The 17,947-nt window shown below is 51.6% G+C and overlaps 6 protein-coding genes across 6 annotated transcripts; 4 read left to right on the forward strand and 2 right to left on the reverse strand.

The window, feature by feature from the left end:
- Nucleotides 1-645: 645 nt before the first annotated feature.
- Nucleotides 646-1,611, forward strand: CABS01_09926 (uncharacterized protein; the record flags this gene model as incomplete). The annotated part of the gene is made up of 2 exons (XM_060543282.1): nucleotides 646-692; nucleotides 750-1,611. 2 exons carry the CDS (start codon nucleotides 646-648, stop codon nucleotides 1,609-1,611), a joined length of 909 nt encoding a protein of 302 aa, XP_060399980.1.
- A 414-nt stretch (nucleotides 1,612-2,025) lies between these two features.
- On the reverse strand, nucleotides 2,026-3,251 carry CABS01_09927 (GPR1/FUN34/YaaH-class plasma membrane protein; the record flags this gene model as incomplete). The annotated part of the gene is made up of 5 exons (XM_060543283.1): nucleotides 2,026-2,175; nucleotides 2,237-2,421; nucleotides 2,495-2,721; nucleotides 2,789-2,878; nucleotides 2,944-3,251. 5 exons carry the CDS (start codon nucleotides 3,249-3,251, stop codon nucleotides 2,026-2,028), a joined length of 960 nt encoding a protein of 319 aa, XP_060399981.1.
- A 2,878-nt stretch (nucleotides 3,252-6,129) lies between these two features.
- Nucleotides 6,130-6,795, reverse strand: CABS01_09928 (CoA binding domain-containing protein; the record flags this gene model as incomplete). Its single annotated transcript, XM_060543284.1, has 2 exons — nucleotides 6,130-6,503; nucleotides 6,702-6,795. 2 exons carry the CDS (start codon nucleotides 6,793-6,795, stop codon nucleotides 6,130-6,132), a joined length of 468 nt encoding a protein of 155 aa, XP_060399982.1.
- A 627-nt stretch (nucleotides 6,796-7,422) lies between these two features.
- Nucleotides 7,423-8,444, forward strand: CABS01_09929 (methyltransferase domain-containing protein; the record flags this gene model as incomplete). Its single annotated transcript, XM_060543285.1, has 2 exons — nucleotides 7,423-7,436; nucleotides 7,508-8,444. 2 exons carry the CDS (start codon nucleotides 7,423-7,425, stop codon nucleotides 8,442-8,444), a joined length of 951 nt encoding a protein of 316 aa, XP_060399983.1.
- Nucleotides 8,445-10,115: 1,671 nt separating this feature from the next.
- CABS01_09930 (peptidase family M3) lies at nucleotides 10,116-14,353 on the forward strand (the record flags this gene model as incomplete). The annotated part of the gene is made up of 7 exons (XM_060543286.1): nucleotides 10,116-10,296; nucleotides 10,392-10,625; nucleotides 10,730-10,751; nucleotides 11,198-11,281; nucleotides 11,554-11,618; nucleotides 11,817-14,034; nucleotides 14,083-14,353. The coding sequence occupies 7 exons, from the start codon at nucleotides 10,116-10,118 to the stop codon at nucleotides 14,351-14,353; spliced, it is 3,075 nt and encodes a 1,024-aa protein (XP_060399984.1).
- A 749-nt stretch (nucleotides 14,354-15,102) lies between these two features.
- Nucleotides 15,103-16,069, forward strand: CABS01_09931 (uncharacterized protein; the record flags this gene model as incomplete). Its single annotated transcript, XM_060543287.1, has 2 exons — nucleotides 15,103-15,128; nucleotides 15,199-16,069. 2 exons carry the CDS (start codon nucleotides 15,103-15,105, stop codon nucleotides 16,067-16,069), a joined length of 897 nt encoding a protein of 298 aa, XP_060399985.1.
- Nucleotides 16,070-17,947: the final 1,878 nt, after the last annotated feature.

Here is a 17,947-nt window from a genome sequence, read left to right on the forward strand (position 1 = left end):
GGGAGCCTTTTATGGAATATTCTTTTGCCAAAATCATTATCACAAACACCAGCTACAAGACTCTTCTTTTTCTGATCGCTCGGGGCAAAGCGAGCCATGTCCTTGACAATCGAACAATCGAGTACTTCCTCTTTGAAGGGCCAAGGCAAGGTAAAGCTACGCATCTTGAAAGTCAAAGGTCTTAAGTAGTAACAGTAGTTTGAATTCTGAGATCTTGGGCCTTGAAAAGATTTTTGGATGTTACCAGTGTTATCGACAGGAGTGGATTAAGTCCACCTGGGTATCGTACTGCCTTGCTTGGTAACTTGATGTTATTAGTTGTATTCTGCAATGGAAGACATCTGAGAAGGAGCTACTGAGGTTTTCACCCACGGTAGCTCCTATTGACCCAGTCATCTTTTTTTGCCTCTCAAAAGAGAAGGAGCCGGAATCAAGATTTTAAATCGTTCAGCCACGCCCACACTGCACCCTCCTATTGCAAACCTCCACTCGCCAACCTGAACTCCCGGCCAGCAACCTTTGTGCAGCAGGAGGCTTCTTGAGCAAAAATAGATTGCTACTATTCCTATCTCATACTCGCCAAATTTATCAAGTATCCTTCGCAAACGCCAATCAGAATTGCGAAGTACACCTCGCATCGCAGATATGCTTGGCAAACGGAAACGATTCGACACGTTCGAGAACTTGGATGAGTACATGCAACCCCACCATTGCCCGCTTCAATCTAGTCTTGCTAACATATGACCAAGAGTAATGCAGTCCAGGGACATCAAGTTCATCGTCGGTCCGGAGAAGAAAGAATACACCGTTCATGAAGCCCCCTTCGCCAATCTTTCGCCGCCCCTAAGCGCCCTCCTGACGGGAGGCTTTCAAGAGTCCAGGGAGGGCAAGGTCATCTGGGACGATACTGACCCTATCACTTTCGTCCTGCTGACACAATACGCCTACCGAGGTGACTACACACTGCCGGAATCCAAAGCTACGCCTACATTTTCTGAGGAGAATGAGGCTCCTGAAGAAGGCGACGCCCCCAAGAACTTGCCCCGTTCAATGCAGGGATACTTCTGGGCTACCGAACACAGAGGCTCACAACACCACTTTGTAAATGACAAGTTTTTCTATGGGGAGGGCCGCGATGAGAAGCCATCGCCTATGGACCAGACTCAGTCTATTCTGAGGAAGTTTACCGGCATTGAGGCGTTCGAGAAGGCTTGCCGGGATGTTGAACACCTGAGGCCAATGTACATGCACCACGTCCAGCTTTACTTTCTCGCTGACAAGTACACCATCGAAGATCTCAAGGAGATATGCCTGGCTAGGATCCGAAATTTCCTATCGGAGTGTCCCGGGACCTTCCAACTAAAGACCATACTTTTCGAATCCGTGCCTATCATCTATGCATGGACAGTCCATGGGGACTCATTACGGAGGCTTATCTCACAGTACTTCCTCGCCAACATGACTTGGATCGATACCGGTACGAGGTTCAAGGCACTACGAAGAAGCACGCCTGAATTCGGACTGGACTTGCTCGACGAGATTCCCCACAGCTACTGGAGAGAGTTGAGTGAGGGTCCTAACGAACTGGCAGCTGAGGGATGGGAAGACTAAGCTCAGCATCAAGCAACGAGGAGGACGAGGATTACATGAAACGGAGATTTGCTTACGGCCATTAAGAAAATCCCTGATGTTGCTTTTGAATTCATTTCTGGGTCTTGCTGAAGAATGCGGAGAGGGCTAGACGTAAATTACAGTCTTCATTTCGCATAAACTCAAGACCAGGGCACTGGAAACTGACAAAGTGGATTTCTAGCACCAATACAATATTTGGTATGCATTACTACAGCTGTTCCACGCGTGAAAATTGTATCACATGTGACTCAAAACATCAGAGTGTGGCCTTTGTCATCCTCCATGCTTAGATATTGACGACAAGATAACTTCATGGACTAACACAACTTGCTCTTCTACGCCAGCACCCATACATTCTGAAACGATTCTTGCCATAATTTTGCGCAAGATCCTTCAAACTTGGCTCTTTTCACTCTTGCCCCGAATCACTCTGCTCAGGTCTCCAACAGGAAGCTCCAAGGGGAAGTCGAGCGAAGCCAAGAGGATGGCGAAGATGAGCCACCAACCAGCGGCGCAAGTCACGAAGGCGCAAGCACCGGCAGCCTGAAAAGATGGTGTCAGTACTGTCTTACTTCTCAACACCTCTCACGCTCTCAAGACGTACCTGGAGCAATTTTGCGGCGTAAGCAGCATTGCTAGTATAATCCATGGCAAGGAACCAATACGCGGCCGTAATCAACCCGAAAGCAGCAACGAGCGTCAAGAAGATGAGGAAGAAGACGATGTTGGTGCGGAGCGAGCAGATGAGGAAGACAACGCAGATCATACCCATCGCGAGGGTGATGAAGCCTATTCATTGACACCGTGTCAGTTTGAATCCAAAGTGATATGGGAGAAGGGTAAGAGGTAGTCAGTGACTGACCGAAACTAGCATTGAAACCTTGCGTCGTCAGCCCCTCGGCCCCAGACGTCGCGTTCGCGGGAGCATATGACGAGAAGGCGGCAAAGGAAGGGTTCAGCGTCGCACCAAAGGTGAACCAGAACGAGGAGAAGGTAAGGAAGACGACGGAGGGGAAGGTGTTGCCGAGGACCCATTCGAGGAGGCCGCCTACGAACATGAGGAGACCGCCGAAGAAGAAGTATGAGCCGCTGTGAAGGAAGACGTGTGAGTTTGAGAGGCGTCTTGATGAGAAGGGAGTGTTGTGGGATGACTTACATGCCTGCCGCACCGCTTCCGCCTGCTCCTCTCCAACCCATCAAGTCACAAGCAAGAGGCGTCAATGAGATGAGGAATCCGACAATGGCGCTGTATAGGCGTTAGCCAACACGCCTTCATCAATCTTCATGGACCAAGGTATTAGATTATCTTACATCGGAGTCGGGTTACCAAAGGTCTTGCGCAGATCCCCCTTTACGTTATTCTGCGGCGACAGATACAGCTTCTCGAATAGCTCAGGCGACATGGAGATTGATCCGGCCGTCTTCATCCTCCTGAGCGCGTCGTCGCGGCTCACATGGGGCGCCATGTACTCGTCCTCTGGGTACTCGCCATTGTAGCCGCCGCCGTTAGGCACACGACGGTGGTGGCTGTCGACACGCTGGTGGGGGTCCGAGGGACGGCGGTGCTCGTTGTGGTGGGAGTGGGAGTTGACTTCGTGGATGTCTTCCTTGTTATCCATCGCGAAGGTGGTGCTTTGTTTCCGTATGTGGTGGTTGATTAGGTAGGTAGATGGGTATCAAAGGAATTGACTGAGCGATTGAGGAGAGGGATAATGATACAAACGGTACACTATGTTCTTTGGATGAACGGAGGAAATAAGAGACGACAAGAATGACAACCAAGACTGAACGCAGATGATGTTTCGAGAGGAGGGAACTGGGCCATTAGATGTATAAAGGTCCAGCCCGGCCGTAACGGGTCTAGTCCTCCACACACATCTCCTTTCAATCTCTCGCGTTCTCTCTCAGTGTCTCTCATCCACACCCTAAAGAGCGTTTCCAAGACGTAAAAAAGCAAAGACTGGGGGGGTTTAGCAACGGACCGGGGCCATCTTGGCACCTTGGGAGCCCTGCTGGCAGGACGGTTGAGTCGGATAGTCTTTTCCCATCATCACCACTCTCACACGCCCCCTCCCCTCCCCTCCCCCCAACCTTCCTGATCATCCACACGTCAAAACGGAATACCGGGGCTTGCGAGGACCACGACTGGGTTATTTAGTGGTAGATCTTTCTCAACGCCCGACGACCGACGACACAAACGCGCCCGTGAGGAGGCCAAGTGGGTAAGAAGGCAAGAGGCTCCTCCACATCGACCGAACCCACTTTGGGGCTAGGACGACCGGCAGACGGATACCCCAGGATTCGGGACAAGGGATGGATGGGTTGGCTGCAATCTAGAGGGTGGGCATAGTGCAGGATCTACGAGGATGATTCGTTGGAAGCTCGCTGCCGCAGGAAGCATGGTTCGAACGAGGTATCCGTACGGAGGTAGACCATTGGGGAGAATATCGGATTGGGGGGGACAGCACGTTTGGGGTTTTGAACATGGTTTTGGCAGAAAGCTGGGGGCAGAAGGCAAGATGCTTGTTTGCTTGCTTTCCATGGAGCGTTGCGTCCTGTCTTGGACCAACAACGTCTCTCTTTCTTTCCGTCTCCTTTCCCCAGGTGAGGGTGTGAAGGCACGCGGTATGGGAAGAGTCAACCCGTCAATGTCTCAGTTGAACACATTTGGGGCTGAGGAGAAGAGGAAACGGCAAGACCTGCCACGCCTGCCACGCCTGCCAGAGCTCCCGTCACATCACACTGGTGAGTCGTCAAGGGTTCGCGCGGATGCAGAACTGAGAGTTTGAGGTTTGGGGCGTTTCCACTGCTGGACGGATGGAGCATCCTCTGGGGCATGTATGTCTAAGGCTCTGACCGAGTCAATACCTTACCTTGCCCCAGTTGAGGCTTACTCGAACAATCTCGCGTGGAGGCAAGGGAGAACCACCGGCGGCGGCGCTTGTTGGAAGTTGGGGGTGGGAACGGAACGAGTTCGTCAATGGCAGGACCTGGGCAAAAGCTGGGGTAAGGATGCGGAACCGCAAATATCAACGGAGACCAACGAATCAACGGGCGGACGAATGAACGACATGGGGGAACGGAAGTTTTCTGACTCTGGTATGCAGAATAGCGTGGATGGGCGACAACCACACAACCTACTCCGGCATTGAGCGGCACATGGATGTAGTCTGGGAATAAGGAATGATAGCCGCGAGTCTCCTTGGCTTGACGGGAGCGAACAACAGTTTTATTTGACCGGTCTTGCAGTAGCGCCTGGCAATTACGTCCGTCGTTTGCTTTCCTCCCCCGGTCCAGTACTATCCATGATCTACCACGTCAAGAGTCAAGACTCAAGAGCGTACGTTAGTCGTTCAGTATTCCGAAAAGGGGAAGCTGGGCTTGGTTGGTTTGAGTTTTGGGGGAAGAGACCTATGATGGAGGACGAGGGGGGAAGGGAAGCTTCAGCTCGTGTGGGGCAGGCTAGAGGTATTGCGGGGAAAGCTCTACACCTCACCACACTTTGTCGCTATCTTACTATGGACTAGGGGGTGTGACGGGTCAATGGGATGGGGAGCGTCGGGGTAGCGGATGAGGCGTGTGCGTTCCATCATTGCATGTTCAGAGTTATTGCCTACTTCGTTGAGATGCCCCATAACTCACGGCGCGACGGAAAAGGACAGTAAGAATGAACAAAGGGGTTTGAGAAGTCAAGTTGGGAGTCGAGGAGAGATGGGATGCTGGACCTGAAAAGATGGGTTGAGTTGGTCTGAGGAGAAGACTGTTCAACACCCCGAGACCTGACAGTTGGACTTGGCTGGTGCTCCATGCAACCCGGCCAGACACAGAACTTGGCGTGGAGGCTTAGAGTCGATAAATGTACATGTCATGATGGAATCACTTGAGGCTCAATTGGGAGGCGTTGTCGGGGGGCAGAGAAGGAGGGGGAGGGCGGCAGATGCGGCGGCCCCGGCATTATACGCTACCCGTTACCCCAGACTTGGCAGCACAGCCCTCGACTCGATCTCGAGCCCAGTTGTGTCCGTACCATGAAGCAACCCAATATCCCAAGAGCGATCGTCCTGTCGATGCATCAGAAGGGTTGGAGATTTGAATTTGGACGGTTGATGGAGGGGTGGTGTGACCTTCAGCGAATGCCGGTCCAAACGATGCAGAAGATGCGCCCGTCACAACTTTAAAGACGGACCAGGACGGAGCTATCTCGGCACGAGATCGCCAACGCGGCATCTCTCACGATGGGGGATCCATGGAGGATGAACGAAGGGCTCGTTGGAGCGCAGAGTCTAGTACATGGATCAACAGAACCCAAGTGTAGTTTGCTTCCATAGTCTCGCATTGGGGTCGCTGGTGACCCTTTTGGGGTAGGAAACTAGTATTCATTCATCTCGTAACAGCATCTAATCTCAGGAACCCCTCGTTCAGCAGGCCCTCCATTCCCATACTCTAGAACGGTCCACGGTTTATATCACGAGTCAACCGGACAAACCTCCAGGCCGATCATAGCTTCCCCGCAGCCTTCATCGCCCTCTCACCGTCAACGAGAACACACCATCCTTCCCCGCCGCGGGTCCCGCCCCCGAACCCGGCAACGACGGCCTCGAAGCCGCCCTCGCCGCGCGCGTATTCGAGCACCGCGTCGTCAAAGGTGCCCGGCTGCAGCCAGACGGCAGGCACGCCCAGCTCTTTCGCCTCTTGCAGGACCTTGAGGGTCGCGGGCGGCGGGGTGATGATGGAGACGGCGGTGTCCTTGGGGTGAGGCAGGGCCGTGAGGTTGGGGAGGGCCGGATGGTCTTTCCCGAGGGCGTTGACGGTGCTTGCGGTCGGGTTTATGGGGGTGGCGGGGATGGAGTGGTTCAGGTACCAGGCGAAGACTACAAGGGATGTTAGTGACGGTTGAAGTTGGAGATCTCAGGAGAGAGATGTGAGTGAGAGTGAGAGTGTGAGTGAGGGTGAGAGTATTCAAGTGAGATGAGTGTGAGTGAGTGAATGAGTAAGTGGCAGCTCCTTGAGCTTAGACCAAGCTTGAGGCAAGTGTCCAGCGGGAATAAGCAGCGGGTGACACAACGTACTCTTATTGCCGAACTTGGCAGGGTTCGAGCTGGCACCCACCACCGCAATGAACTTTTGCGAAAAGAAAACACGGGCCGTAGCTTCGGTCGACATGTCGGGCACTAGTTTCGGGACGGGCCAAGTTGTGGAAAGTGTATTCGAGGTGCGGCAACGGGAGTTGTTGAAGAGCGAGGGGGACGGAGATGGAGGGGTTCCTCGGGCGGGCGACTCGGACCTTCAAATGGAGTTTCGAGGGGCCAGGCTGAGAGCTCCGACCTCCGAGCACGTCAGTGGGACCCTTGGGGGAGCGGCCGAGGCGTGCGGGCCACGGCTGATGACGCGACCTGCCACTGTAAGTCTGCCATGCATACCATGGAACCGCGGCTACTACCTGCCTTATTCTGGGATCTTAGTCAGGGCTTGGGTTTCGATATGTGAGATTGAGTCTGTGAGGCTTTCAAATGCCCTCGTGGCATTATACCATAGCAGGTTTTCTTTGACGGTCTTGTTCCGAATAGCCGTGGTCCCTGAATTGTCGGGAGGATCCCGCCCGAAAGAAGCATGGAAATAAAATGGAGGATGGCCGCCGTCTTTTCGGTCAAAGAAGACGGGTGCGACTACACGCATTACACATCATTGAGCCTTTATTGGACCATCAACCAACCCACCAATCTCGCCAGGGCTAGCAACTGCAACCTTGCAGCCTCACTATAACAGCTTACCTTCCTTACACGGCTAACGATGTCTGTTTTTGCGTACGTGGGCGAACTCATCTTGGCAGCAGAATTCCAAATGCCATCGGTCTCAAGCTGACATGTGATTGCAGACGTTCAACCTTTTCGGCCGCAGGCTATGCGGCCTTCCGCCCATCCTACCCTGCATCACTCTTCAGGACGGTGCTGGCGTATCACAACACTCAGTCGACAAGCGGCACGGCGCTGGACCTGGGCTGCGGTCACGGTCTCATCTCGCGAGAGCTCAGCCCGAGCTTCGCTCGCGTCATCGCCATTGACCCTAGTGCGGGCATGGTGAAGCAAGCAGCAGACTCAACCTCGGACTCAAAAATCACCTTTCGTCAGGCCAGCTCTGAGGATCTGTCATTCGTGGCTGACGCCTCGGTAGACCTTGTGGTGGCTGGCCAGGCAGCGCACTGGTTCAACTACGATAAAGTGTGGCCGGAGCTGGCGCGAGTGGTCAAAAGCGGCGGTACGCTGGCCTTTTGGGGGTACAAGGACAACATCCTCGTCGGATTCCCGGCTGTCAACGATATCTTTATGCACTTTTGCTACGGCGAAGGAGAGTCGTCACCCGGCAGCGGGGTGGAGACGATGGGGCCGTATTGGGAGAAGCCCGGGCGGCAGATCCTGCGGGATAACCTGGCGGCGGTTGTGCCCCCCGAGTCGGAGTGGGAGAAAGTCAAGCGCATCGTGTACGACCCGGACAGGAAGACCTCCCGGGCTGATGCGAATACGGAGGCGATGGAGCCGGAAGACCCGCGGGCGGCGTGGCAGCAACGTAAGACGATGAAGCTGGGCGAGTTTGAAGGTTATGTGCACACTTTCAGCGCGTACCGTGGGTGGAAAGACGCGCACCCGGAGCTGAAGAGCCGAGCGGAGGGCGGGGCGGAAGGGGACATTGCGGATCTGTTGTTCGATCGGTTGCTGGAAGCGGTGCCGGAGTGGAAAGCTGCGGGGGATAAGTGGCGGGATATTGAGGTTGAGGCCGTGTGGGGAACGACTATCATCCTGGCCAAGAGAAAGTGACGGCTTCCGGACTCTACAGAGAGAGGATGTGACGAGGTCGCAGGAGAGAGAGAGATCATGGAGGAATGCTCTGTTTGTACCGAAGCAGAAGTGGATTGACTCGCAGGTCGAGCCTGATATGGCAGTCTGAAGAGTCGAGACGAACCGCAACGTGCAAGTTTCGGGCGATTGAGAGTTTAGACGGACTGGGTAGTCGTGGTTCGGCACAATTCGAATTTAGTGCAAAGACATATCCGTATCCGTATATTGACGTAAGGTGTTGTAGATTGTGTCGGCTCACCGCAATGAAAGATGTCGATAGCGTTTGTGCAAGTCTCCAACCATGACAGAATATTGAAAGATGGAGTCGTGGACCATTGGGCAGGTGGACATTGGGACTGGGCAAAAAGGGCAAGGGGGCCAGCAACTCATCTGAGAGCCGTGATTGGCTGTGGTAACCCGGCAAGATTGGGAAAGAGGAGCCCCCGACGGTGGTTGCCCCGTCAGGTTTCAGGAGTTTTGGCCTTGTGTTGCAGAGGCGCACTGTGCTTAGGAGGAAGGTACCACCCACTTACAGTCACTTAGTCGTTCCTGCCGTACTCCGTACCTACCTACCTACCTAGACGGTAAGATAGGTAGACCGCCTCCAGGGGCCCTCGATCGATAGTTTTGGGTGCCGGTGCACACCGCTGCTGCCACCGCCAGCCCAAAACGCATGAATAACGGAGACTGGGAATGCCCATGGCCCATGACACTTCTAACCCGAGGCCAATTGGGTGCGTGTGCCCTCGATGCATTGGATAAAAATAATACTGAGCCTGAGGGTACATGACAGATAGCGGAAGGTGGTGACCGACTGACAGACTGGGGGAAGGAGACGAAGAAAAGGGAAAGTGCAAGCATAAAGTGTTTCGACTGGCAGACAGCAACCTCCAAGAAACATCATCACGACTCTTCTCTGTCTCTTTTTTCGTCCTGTTCGATATCCCAAGGCAAATAGCTTTTTGATCTGTTGTTTACTTTCTCTTCCCCCACGTACATACCACATACCACCTCACACAGACCAAAATGGTGAGTCTCTATCCCTCCAATCCGGGCCCCCTCCCCTCTGTTGCTTTTTTTTTTGTTGTGTTTTCCCCCCGCGGACGGCGGCACCCCTCCCACCATCAGCCGGAATGTAAACAAAGGAAATCGATCCAGCCATTCAGCGGCTTCCCTACCCCCCTCTCGAGTCTTGCGACCCCTTTCGACCCCTTTGATGGCCGACGAAAAACAGCCTTAGCGCCGGTTTGGTTCAGCGGCGAACCTTGCAGCAAAGGGCAACACACAGCAGCGCAGTACTACTAGCACCCGACGCTGGCAGCAGCAGTACCACCACCACCACCAGCGCAGCAGCAGCGCCATCCACCAGCCAACAGGAGCAACCCAAACAACGGATCGGACACCAATTGCCAGCGCAGCTAGCCAAGGAAAGAAGATCAGCGCCAATTTTCCCGGGCAAACTACTGGACCGTTCGACATACTGCTGCATCACGACATTCCTCATCCTGCAACCGTTCTTCTTTCCGATCTTCCACCTCTACATCCCATTCTTGATAATTCCACAACCACCCCGCGAAACGTCACTTGCTCTCTGCCACACACCGCGACCTTTCAATTTTGCGCAAAACACAACCACACAAACATATCACAATGTCTTCTAACCAGTACGACGCTCAGGCTTCTACCAACTACAAGGAGGCCTTCTCCCTGTTCGACAAGCGCGGTAACGGCCGTGTTGCCATCGACAGCTTGGGCGACCTCCTCCGCGCCTGCGGCCAGAACCCTACCCTGACCGAGATTCGCGACCTCGAGAAGAATGTCGGCGGCGACTGTGAGTTTTGTTCCTTGCGTCCCCCGCGTATCGAAAACCGATGTATGCCACCAGCATAGAGACACGATACTGATCAGCGATGTTTGCGCGAGCAGTCGACTTTGAGACCTTCCAGCGCATTCTCAACCGCCCCGGCGGCTTCCGCGACCCCGGTGAACCCGAGGAGTACTGCCGCGGTTTCCAGGTCTTTGACAAGGACATGACGGGCTTCATCGGCGTCGGCCAGCTCAAGTACATCCTGACCAACCTCGGCGAGAAGATGTCCGACGAGGAGGTCGACGAGCTTCTCAAGGCTGTTGACACCAGTTCTGGCCAGGTCAACTACACCGGTAAGCCACCACCTTTCAGCAAACTCGTTGCATAGCAAGCATCCAAGACTGTGTTTACTGATACCCGCGCAACAGAGCTTGTCCGAACCATTCTCGCCAACTAGATTCATCCAGCGAGCGAGCATTGTACGAACAGATCAGAGGAACGAGGCGGAGGCAGTTTACGAAAAGAGAAGAAAGAGATACTTGCATGGCTGGCACGATGGGAAATGGCGTTTGCTTTTGCGTTGCGATTGCGTTGTTCGCTATTGTAGGAAATTTGGGTATTCTGGAGTTCACCCCCGCCTCCTCAGAGGCGTTGCTCCGGACCACACGACACATGTACGGGACTGAATAGAACCGATACCAAAAGAAATAAATACCATGATACCAACATCATCGCGCGTGCGACCTTCCAGAAGATGGATGTTTATGAGGTGGTCAGGGGTTGTGTCTGTTTGGAAGCGTATGATGGGACGAAAGGACCAGACATCGCGATGCATCCACTGCCTCGTGTTTTTGAACCAAAAAGACTGAATGCAAAGCACAATTTCTTGCGGCTTTACGGCTATGCTACGGCCTCCGCGATCTAGTCATGTTGATCCATCGGCCTCAGCCATGATGTCGCACCAGGCCTTGGCCCGTCTGCCCAGCAACAAAGGACCCCGCACAATCTGGTAGGTGCAGTCGTCTTATGTAAGCTCGCTTTAGTCAGGCGATGTGGCCTGCATCCTGGACCTGCAGGATTACGGTACCGAATGGTTCCAGCCGGTAGAGATCCTTCAAGTTAATCGTCCCAACACTTGCCAAAGTCCTCTATCCTTTGATGTTAGAATTGCTGCAGAGTCCCTGAATGTACTAATGTTCTTATCAAAAACACATGCGAAGACTGGTATCAAATTGCGATAGTAGGTGCAGAACATGGCTCCTGTTGGTACTGGTACATCAGCGAGACCCCGCTTGCTTCAGCGTGGGGCGTTACAGCCCGGAACGTCGTAGCGCCGGGAGCTCGACGTGAGCTCCCCTGGCAGGCCGCGACTGCCCGCTCAGGAAATCTCCAACTGGAAGGTGAAAGAGAAGGGGACCCCGTCGCATTCCGTACTCGTCAGGATTAACGTTAACCTTCATCCACTTACATACACATACACAAATCATCCCGCAACTACCAGAAGCTTGCTGCAAGTCACCGCTCTCAGTCCACTCTTTGCGTAGCTACATGTACCTTCGCGCTTAACCTCGCTTGTCACCTACCAACTTACGGCATCGACACCTCCACCTGCATCCATCCGCGTCTGCCCCGTGTCCAAGACCTGGTCCTGCAGCTGCTCCTCCTCCTCCCCCTCCCCCGCCCCGACGCACCCAACTCACCGACTGATCGAACCGTGTTTCGTCCAGTAGCCGTGGCGTCCTCCAAGCGTCCCCTCCTTTCCCTTACCTTCTTCCTCATATTCCTCCTCACAGCTCTCATCCTGGCGGCCCCAAGAGCAGTCCCGAGAATTACTTCTCTCTTTGCACAGCTGCGCTTCAAACCAGTCCAGCTACCCCTCGTTGCCACTCCATCTCTATCGACATACCGGCCCTTGGTGACTGCCGCCATGACTGTCCCCGACAAGTACAAGTCGCCGCCCCAGGCGCCCCCCGTCTTCACCGGCACCAAGGAATCCATCGTCGGCGACTCCAAGAAGATTTGCGACCAGACTCGCGCCCTTCTCGACAAGCTCGTTGCCGACTACTCCGCCGACAAGGCCACCTTTGAGAATGTTATGAAGCCCATCGCCAAAGACGAGAACGAGAGCGGACTGTCGACCCGTATCCTTGGCTTCTACCAATATGTTTCGAGTGACGCCGCCCTGCGCGAGGCTTCGACCCAGGCCGATACCATCATGGACGAGTTCTCGATCGAGGTGAACATGAGGGAGGATGTCTACAAGCTCATTGAGGCTCTCCACCAGCGCAAAGACTCGGAGGGCCTGGACCCCGAGAGCTTGAGGTTGCTGGAGAAGGACTACAAGAACTACATCAAGATGGGTCTGGGTATCCCCGCTGGGCCCCAGCGTGACCGCTTCAAGGAGATCAAGAAGCGTCTCAGTCAAATCCAAATCGAGTTTACAAAGAACCTCAACGAGGAGAACGGCGGCATCTGGTTCACAAAGGAGGAGCTCGATGGTGTTTCAGATGACGTTCTTGATGGTCTCGAGAAGGGCACCGGCGAGAACGAGGGCAAGCTCAAGCTCTCCTTCAAGTACCCCGACCTCTTCCCGACTCTCAAGTTCGCCAAGAACCCCGAGACGAGACGCAAGGTCTTCATCCAGAACGAGAATAAGTGCAACCAAAACGTTCCTCTCTTCCAGGAGGCCATCATTCTCCGTGATGAGGCTGCCCGCATGCTCGGCTACCCCAACCACGCTGCCCTGCGCATTGAGGACAAGATGGCCAAGACCACCAAGACTGTGAACGACTTCTTGGGCGACCTTCGCTCTCGTCTGACTGCCGGCGGCGCCAAGGAAGTCGAGCACCTCCAGGAGCTCAAGAAGGCCGACACTGACGCCCGCGGCGTTGAGAACGACGGCAACTACTACCTGTGGGATCACAAGTTTTACGACCGATTGATGATTGAGAAGGAGTACAGTATCGACGAGAATAAGATCGCTGAGTACTTCCCCATCACCTCGACGATTGCTGGCATGCTCAAGATCTTCGAGGAGCTCCTGGGCTTCGTCTTTGTTGAGCTGAAGCCTGAGGACCGCAAGGCCTTGAGCCCCACTGGCAAGGGTGAGGATATCGCATGGCACGAGGATGTCATCATTTTCAGTGTCTGGGATGATGCTTCCGAGGGAGAAGGATTCGTTGGCTACCTGTACCTTGACCTACACCCTCGCCAGGGCAAGTACGGTCACGCCGCCAACTTCAATTTGCAGCCCGGCTACTTGCAAGCCAACGGCTCACGCAGATACCCCGCCACCGCTCTGGTCTGCAACTTCAGCAAGCCCACGCCCAAGAAGCCCTCACTTCTCAAGCACGACGAGGTCGTCACCCTCTTCCACGAGCTTGGACATGGTATCCACGACCTTGCCGGCCGCTGCACATACAGCCGGTTCCACGGCACCAGCACCGTCAGAGACTTCGTCGAGGCACCATCGCAGATGTTGGAGAACTGGTGCTGGACCCCTAGTGTTATCAAGGCGCTGTCCCAACACTACGAGACGGGCGAGAAGATTCCCGATGACCTCATCGAGAAGCAAATCTCCACCAAGCACGTCAACGCTGCTCTATTCAACCTCCGCCAGCTTCACTTCGGTACCTTTGACATGACTGTCCATACCCCTGAGAGCCACGAGGCCATCAAGAAGTTGGACTTGTCAGCAACCTACAACGAGCTTCGCGGCCAGATCGCTGGTATCAAGGGCCCAGAAGCTCAGGGAGAGAAGAGGTATGAAACCCCATTAGATTCCAAAGTACACAATACTAACAGATACAGCACCTGGGGCAACGGACAAGCCTGCTTCGGTCATTTGATTGGCGGCTACGATGCCGGCTACTACGGCTATCTCTCATCCGAGGTCTACTCGACCGACATGTTCTACTCCGTCTTCAAGGCCGATCCCATGAACGGCAAGGAGGGCCGCCGCTACAGACACACTGTCTTGGAGAAGGGCGGAAGCCAGGAGGAGATGTTGACCCTGGAGCAGTTCCTTGGACGCAAGCCTAGCACCGAAGCCTTCTACAAGGAGTTGGGCATCCCTCAGTAAGGGCCCTGATCGTAATGCCACGATAACGAGACGACGCCAGAATTGTATCTAATAGCACCAGATCGCGACTGTGATCACCCCGAGGACGCTCGCCTCCTGAAATAAAATACCTTTTCAAGATTCTGAAGCCACAAGCTAGCGTGATGACCTTTCCTCAATGATGTTAGCCTCCCATTCTCGTACCTTCCTAGTCAGTTCAAACAAAAGTATGTGTAAGCAAGGTGGGAAACTGCCTGTAAATGGCTTCTTAAAGGACAGTTTGGCCTCATTACAGCCTAGGAGTGAGAGGTCAGATATCGTGTCTGATGCGATGTATCAGTTGCCACACAAGATGAGGTAGGTAGGCACATTTCTTTGCCTTTGGTACTGAATACATCACAGGTTAGTAGGCGGCTTCGTGTCTCGAGTGAATAGGTACTCACTCACAAATATTCAGAGAATTCACTTAGTCACCCCTTTCAACGAGAAAAACGCGTTCAACATGCCCAAGGTGCTCCTTCCGTTGCTGCTAAGAATTGAGCTGGCACCAGAAGAGGAAGGCAAGGAGGGTCGAGTCACATCCTTCCGATTCCAGACCTTCCGGGTCTACCAGTTCTTCCTCTACACCTGCTTCGCGTTCTAATCAATCCCACTCTCAGGGCCTGTCCCTCATCTCCAATAGACCTTCCCCATCTCACTCTCTCTTTTTTTCTCACCCTGAGATTCCTCACCACCTGAACAAGCTGGTCATCGCGACCAAGCTCCTCACGATGGCTAAGAAGAAAGCCAATTACGAGTACGCAGACCCAAAATGCCACTTCATTTCCCCTTCGCTCAGTAGTGAGATATTTGCTAACATGATACAGGATCACCAAGTCTCGCATCATCAAGTTCATCGTCGGTTGGGACAAGGTCGAACACAACGTTCATGAGGCAGTCATCGGTCGCCTCTCCAAGCCACTCCGAGCCCTCGTTACCAATGGAATGAGAGAGTCTGTGGAGGGCGTTGTTGTCTGGGCTGACGTCGACTCCGACATTTTCGCTATCTTGATGGAGTTCGCCTACACCAAGAAGCTCATCATCGCCGATGAGAAGGAGGAGAGAGTGCGCCAGTTCGAAAAGGCTGAGTCGCTTCAAGATCGCCTAATCTACTACGCATGGCACTCGGAGAATGGAGAGAGCATACCAGGGGACCTTGATCCGGCTTGGCATCGCGTCATGCATGACTGGCACTATGACGATTTGCAAATTATACACATTCACTCGAGAGAGTACTTCATGTTGCATGCTCGAGTCTACATCTTGGGCGATCAGTACATCATTCACAGTCTGATGGATGCATGCATCAAGAAGTTACGTCGTGTGATTGTTCGCCATCCATTTACCGACGAATTCGCGCAGATCATCTGCGACCTCATCGTCTTCATCTGGCCAAAAACATTGCCAAATGGCCAATTTCGAGAGGTACTCATTGACTACCTGCGCATTGAGTTCGACAGAGCCTTCGAATTTCCCTGCATCATCAAAGTCTCGGAAGAAGTTCCTGAGATCTATACTGAGGTTCTCAATCGCTCACCCAAAGTTCAAGAGGACCTGGTTGAGTGTGATCGTTTCATGGCCATGCATTTAGAGCCTAGAAACCGCAAGCCGCTATATCAAAAACCCAGTTCATCGCTTAGAGATTCCGCATCTGCTCAGCCAGAGAGAGAACAGAGAAAACGCTTGCTGCGATTCTAGTGAGGGGACGGCGCAAAGGATAATGCATGTGGTCTTTGAGGCCAGGAAACTTGCTGGATGAGGATCCTACCGGAGGGCGGTCGCGACTTCACTACAGAGAGGGTCTAGCACGATGCGAACTGCTATTTGGGTCTACAACTTGGGTATCATTGCATCACGATACTAGCTCTCTTGCGACGCCTTGAGTCGTCTTCTAGTAATCAGAGGAAGAATGCTTTTCTCTACTGGAAAGAACCCAAAGAGACAGACCGTCCATCAAAGAATGTTCACACTTTTCATCATCCGCCAGTGCAGTGTGTGTGTCACGAGTTATGGCACGCAGCAATGGGCATACGGAGTGTAGTAAAAGTGGCTTAATTATTAAAGTAGAAATAGACAAAAGGAAAAGGTCTATATACACGATGTCTAAGATAGATACGTGATTTAGTACGTAACGGGCACTTCGTAAGGTACGATTACTATCCCTATTACGTAATATACCCCCTAATTACTACTGCTAGGGAGCTATTATACTTAAGATAGAATCTCTAAATACTCTTATAAAGGCCTAATTTAGTTAAATATAAACAAAGGAAAAATAAGCGCAAGGGATACGTATTTTTTAAACTGCGTTTATTATAAATATATCCCTTTATTTAAAATAAATAAAATCCTAACTTAGAATAGCGCGTATTATACTACTTTTAGTATATAAATTATTAAGGGCGAGGCTACTTAGCTACCTTACGTATATCTAAATTCTCGTAATATTACTTAGTTATTATTTTTTTTTTTTTTAACCTCTCGTAATTATTATAAGTACCCCTATTTACTACGCGCGCGCGCCTATACTATTAAATCGTTTATTAATTTTATTTTAAATATAAATATTTAATATATTTAGAAATAATAATAAGTTTTATATAATTTTTATAATACTTCTTATATACGTATTATATAGTTTTTTAAAAGTTTAGATAAGTAATAATATTAACGAGCCCCTCTAAGTCGTCTCCCCCCCCCGTAACCTCTTACCTACTTATTAAGGCCCGGCTACTAAGCTCTTTTTCCCTAGTTAAGAGAATATTGAGGCTATTTATTAAGATACTAAGGACTTTATTAAGTTCGAGGCTCTTTTTAGCGGCCGTAATAAGGGCGATAATAAGGTAAATAATAGTAATAAGAGCTCTAACGAGCTTTTACCTATCCCCCCCTCGGAGTTTAAGAATAAAAATAAGACTAGTTTAGATAATAAGCCCTCTAAAAAGGGTATATTATATACTTATTATTTTAGGAGTTTATATTTAATATTATTCTAAGGTTTAAAAAACGTAAGGCTAGCTCTTTTTAGAAGGGTAGTAAAAAGTAAAAAAGAATACCGAGAGGTAAAAGTACCCCCCGTAATAAGTATAGTTTTTTTTATTATTCTAGGCTTATTTAACGTATACTTAGTCCTTAAAAAGCTTAAGGGAGAGGCTCCTAAAGAACGGGAGATCTAGTACTTACCCTATTTTAAAGTAGCCCTTTAGTATACCGATCCTAAGGATAATAGTCGTTATTTTATAAAAAATAGTAGCTAGTATACGCGCTATTTTAATAGCCGTTTGGCTAAGGGGTATATTAATATACTAGTTATTTTATAGCTAATAACCTAGGCCCTTACCAAGGCTATTATAAATAGCGCTCCCTCTCTTATAAGTATATTATCCTTTTTTATTATTAAGAAGCGTACTTTTAATTATAGTTTTAGTAAGATATTACTAAGCTCCGTAGTATCGTTTACTAAATAAATAAAAACTAAAAGCTATATAAGAACTATATTAGCTTTTATATAGAGGACTTTTTTAACCTATACCCCCGGTCCTCTTTTATATTTATCGTAATTATTTATAACTAACC

Source organism: Colletotrichum abscissum (genome assembly GCF_030869225.1).
Source record: "Colletotrichum abscissum strain IMI 504890 chromosome Unknown Scaffold_24.1, whole genome shotgun sequence".
Taxonomy (NCBI): Eukaryota; Fungi; Ascomycota; class Sordariomycetes; order Glomerellales; family Glomerellaceae; genus Colletotrichum; species Colletotrichum abscissum.